At 48.8% G+C, this 5,000-nt stretch overlaps 1 protein-coding gene across 1 annotated transcript in view; it reads right to left on the reverse strand.

The window, feature by feature from the left end:
• LOC125034863 (uncharacterized PE-PGRS family protein PE_PGRS54-like) overlaps positions 1-5,000 on the reverse strand; it is a 35,977-nt gene that overhangs the window by 1,512 nt on the left and 29,465 nt on the right. The window contains exons 5-6 of the mRNA XM_047626898.1: positions 4,435-4,534; positions 1-4,247 (exon numbers count right to left, since the gene is read on the reverse strand). The exon at positions 1-4,247 is cut by the window's left edge and continues 1,512 nt beyond it. Of these exons, the coding sequence (XP_047482854.1) occupies positions 1-4,247; positions 4,435-4,534 (4,347 nt within the window). The remainder of the gene's footprint in view (positions 4,248-4,434; positions 4,535-5,000) is intronic.

The following is a 5,000-nucleotide window of genomic DNA, read 5'->3' on the forward strand; positions in this document are numbered from 1 at the left end:
CAGCAAATTCTTGTGTGGGGGGAATGTAGTCTTGAGGAGGAAGAGGTACACCACCGGCATTATTCGATGTGATGCCTCCTGTCAAAGAAAGACCAAAATCTCCTGATGTAGTTTGGGTCAATCCCCCAGGTGAAATAGAACCGAAGTTTGTAATGGCTGGTTCAAATCCTCCAGCTGGAACAGGGGTCTCTGCCTGGCTGTGGAATTCAGTTGGTGTAAAGACTGGCTTTGGTGCCGGAAGGTCGGAATATGGAGTGGTGCCGAGGTTGTCCTTATCGTTATTAGAAGTAAAAATGAAAATTGTGTCATCTGAGACAGCAGGACGTCCAGAGGTGATGGGATCAAGTGACTGGGGTGGAAGTGGAACATTTATGCTAAATGTTTGTTGATTGTCATTTAATGAAGTACCTGTGGAAACTGAACTTGGATCTGGGTAGCTGTATCCATTTTCATTTGCAGTATTCTGATTTCCTGAAAATCCTACATTGGATGTATTATCATCAGTAAGGAGTATTTCATTTCCCTGGGCATTGTTATTTACTTGGAATACTTGGTTGCCTTGGATTTGCTCATTCTGATATCCAGAATTACCTTGGATACTTGGATTAAAATTGTTAGTACCTGTATCTCCAGTCAAAAGAGCGGTGTTTTCAAAATTGTTTAAATTACTACCTGCAGTTGGAGTTCCAGAGTGTTGGACAATGATTTCATCTTGGACATTTCCTGTGTTGATAGCTGGGTCCTGGTTCTCGATTAATAAAAACTCATTCAGATTTCCAGATGTACCTGTGTTGCCAACGTCAGTTTGTTGACCAGGTTGTTGGAAACCGCCTTCACCTTGGTAACTGGTGTCAAAGGAATCCTGATCATCTATGAGTAAAATTTCACCTTGATTTAAATCCTGCACATCAAGAATACCATCGATGCCTGCTGTTCCAAAGTCTGCTTGTGCAGGGCCAGAGCCAATGAAGAGGCTTGTCTCTGGAGTGGGATAATTATACCCAGTGTCCAGTCCCTGAGAGCCTCCTGTTTGTCTAGTTGATCCTTGGTTACTGATTCCGTCCTGGATTACATTACTGACACCAAGATCTACATTACCTTGGTTCAAATCAGTACCAAAGTTTGGCAATCCCTGGCCACTCTGGCTTGAAACATCAGGGCCAAAACCGGTTTGCTGTTGATCTGATTGATATTCATTTTGGTTCTGACCAGGGCCAAATCCTGGTTGTGTTTGGCCTGCAACAATTTCCCTCTGGCCAAACTGTCCAGGGCCTGTACCAAATCCTCCCTGACCTTGATTTGGATTGATCTCATTCTGACCTTGTCCAACATTTAACCCAGCTTGACCTTGGTCTGGACTGTATCCTCCTTGATTTTGGCCCTGACCTATTCCAAACTGTCCTTGATTTTGACCTATTCCACCTTGATCTTGCCCTGGTGCAGTATCAAATTGTAACTGATTTTGTCCTATTCCTCCTTGACTCTGTCCTTGAGCTGGTTGATAATCAGATTGGACCTGTCCATTTATAAAACCTGGCTGGCCTTGACCCTGAACTGGACCAAATCCATCAGAAACTGCTTGGCCCAAATTTGTATTTTGTCTTAGACCAGCATTCCCTTCATTTTGAGTTGGCCTGCCTTGATCAAAGGCTGTCTGGTCTAAACCAATTCCTGGATAACTTGGATCTGTGCCAACTTGGCCTGGGCTTGAAAAACCACTCTGACCAGATTGACCTCTCCGTTGACTGTCCTGTGTTGGTCCAACTCCTGGGCCAGATCCTACTTGACCCTGGCCTGATCCAAATCCTGTCTGTGTTTGACCTACTTGGTTTAGCCCAGGTCCAAATCCAGACTGACCTGAAACAAATCCATCTTGACCTGGGGTAGATCCTGTTTGTGTCTGCCCTGTGCCAAAGGTTGGCTGACTCTGTCCAGATCCAGTCTGACCTGGTCCTGAATACCCGGCTTGTCCAGAACCAAATCCACCTTGACCTGGAGTAGAGCCTGTCTGTGTCTGCCCTGTACCAAAGCCTAAACCAGGACCTGTCTGACTTGACCCAAAACCACTTTGTCCAGGAGTAGAACCAATTTGGTTCTGACTTGGGCCAAATCCTGTTGGTCTCTGACCTTGTCCAAATCCAGTCTGTGTCTGACCTGGCCCAAATCCTGCTTGTGTCTGACCTGGCCCAAACCCTGTTTGTGTCTGACCTGGCCCAAATCCTGCTTGTGTCTGACCTGGCCCAAATCCAGCTTGTGTCTGACCTGGCCCAAATCCTGTCTGTGTTTGACCTGGTCCAAATCCTGCCTGTGTTTGACCTCGTTCAAATCCTGCCTGTGTCTGACCTGGATTAAATCCTGCCTGTGTCTGACCTGGCCCAAATCCTTGACGTTGGTTAGTTCCAGTTTGACCAGGACCCGAGAATCCAGTCTGGTCAGAACCGATTCCACCTTGAGATGGTGTAGAACCTGTCTGTCCTTGACTTGGGTTAAATGCAGCTTGACCAGACCCAAAGTCATTTTGTCCAGGAGCAGATCCTCTTTGGTTAGGATTAAAGCCTGTCTGACCAGAGCTAAATCCACTCTGACCAGGGCCAGGCTGTCTTTGATTTTGACCTAGACCAAGACCTGCCTGATTCTGACCTGGGCCAAATCCTGTCTGTTCAGATCCAAATCCGCTCTGCCCTGGGGTGGAACCTCTCTGACCTTGACTAAATCCTGATTGACCTGGGCTAGAACTAGGCTTTTGAGGACCAAAACCACTCTGGGCTGAACCAAATCCAGTCTGTCCAGGTTGCTGCTGACTCAGACCTAATCCATTTTGGCCAGTAGCACGACCTGGTTGCTGTGAGCCAAATCCTGCTTGACCTGGGCCAGAAATGCCTTGTACCTGGCCCAAACCTGGATTTCCAGTATTCTGCCCAGGACCAAATCCATTTTGATTTATTGCATTGCCAGATAAACCAGGTGAACCAAATCCTCCTATTCCTTGAGTCTGTCTCGGGAAATCTGCAACATTTTGCCCCAAGTTGTTTTGTCCAGGCTGTCCAGATGCAGAGGGACGGGGAAATCCACCTTGTGTTGCAGGGAATCCACCCTGTGGGCTTAGTGATTCTTGGCCTCTGCCAGCTGAGCCAGGGCGTCCACCTCTTGTGCCTGCTCCCCCAGTTGAACCAGGGAATCCATCTCCAGTGCCTGCTCCCCCAGTCGAACCAGGGCGTCCATCCCTTGAGCCTGCTCCTCCAGTTGAACCAGGGCGTCCTCCTCTAGTGCCTGCTCCCCCAGTTGAACCAGGGAATCCATCTCCAGTGCCTGCTCCCCCAGTCGAACCAGGGCGTCCATCCCTTGAGCCTGCTCCTCCAGTTGAACCAGGGCGTCCTCCTCTAGTGCCTGCTCCTCCAGTAGAACCAGGGAATCCATCTCCAGTGCCTGCTCCCCCAGTCGAACCAGGGCGTCCATCCCTTGAGCCTGCTCCTCCAGTTGAACCAGGGCGTCCTCCTCTAGTGCCTGCTCCTCCAGTAGAACCAGGGAATCCATCTCCAGTGCCTGCTCCCCCAGTTGAACCAGGGCGTCCATCCCTTGAGCCTGCTCCTCCAGTTGAACCAGGGCGTCCTCCTCTAGTGCCTGCTCCCCCAGTCGAACCAGGGAAACCATCTCCATTGCCTGCTCCCCCAGTCGAACCAGGGCGTCCGTCTCTAATGCCTGCTTCCCCAGTTGAACCAGGGCGTCCATCCCTTGAGCCTGCTCCCCCAGCTGAGCCAGGGCGCCCATCTGCTGGTCTAAATCCGCCTGTTGATCCTGGGCCTCCAAAAGCTGTATCTTGTCCATCTGAACCTGGCTGTCCTGAGGCACCTGGTCGTCCTGCTAAACCTGGTTGTCCATTTGAACCACCGAGTCCTTGATTAGGAAATCCACTTCCTGATCCTGCAGAACCACCTGCTCTAGGAAAACCTGGTTGTCCGCCTACCGAACCCGAGACTCGTGGGTTGCCAACGTTGCCTCCACCAGGTGATGCTGGAGATCCCGTATCACTGAAGACACCATCGTTAACACTGTAGAACTGGGAGGCTTGAGCACAGTCAAAGCTATACCACCACACACACACAAGGTACTGTTGATCGAAGATGGTGCCGTTGGGACATAGGAAAGAGAACTTCTGAATCCGACGACCTTGAGCGACGCAAATGTGGAAGACCTGGCACTCAGCTTCCTGGTCAGCAAAGTAACCCGGGGACTGCTGGTCTTCACACCTATAAAGTTGTGTAGAAACGGAAGCACATTCGATGAAATTGAAAACGATAGAACTTCATCAGTGTGAAAAATGCAACAACGTATATTAAGTCATAGGTGTTGCAAATAGCATCATACACTTCGAGGTGATGTAAACTAACGAAAAAAGAACAAGAATTTCCACAGATCCTACGTTTTTCCACTTACCTAAAAGAAGTGTCAGGGACTTCAGCATACGTCGGGTAATCATTGCCAGCAACACCAACTATCATGTCGTCATCTTCATCGCCGAGACTGATGATGTCAACTGTAATATGGTAAATGTGTAAACAAGGGGGAAAACATGCGAAGATCTCATTAGTTCAAATCGTGTTTGTGTAAAGCTTCGAATGTTAGGGATTATGTTATTGAAATATAGTTACGAAAAACAAGCAACAGTATTGAGTGTAAGTATACGTGTTCAGACGCACAGGCAGACACACATGCAATCGCTCAAAACACACAGATACCTATACACGCAAGCTTCGCACACACATATGCAAGCACGCACGCACGCACGCTCACACACACACACACACACACACACACACACACACACACACACACACACACACACACACACACACACACACACACACACACTCATTCACACTCACACTCACACTCACACTCACACACATACACACACACACACACACACACACACACACACACACACATACACACACACACAAACACACTTACACACACACACACACACACACACACACACA

This window comes from Penaeus chinensis, chromosome 18 (assembly GCF_019202785.1).
Source record: "Penaeus chinensis breed Huanghai No. 1 chromosome 18, ASM1920278v2, whole genome shotgun sequence".
In the NCBI taxonomy this organism is placed as follows: Eukaryota; Metazoa; Arthropoda; class Malacostraca; order Decapoda; family Penaeidae; genus Penaeus; species Penaeus chinensis.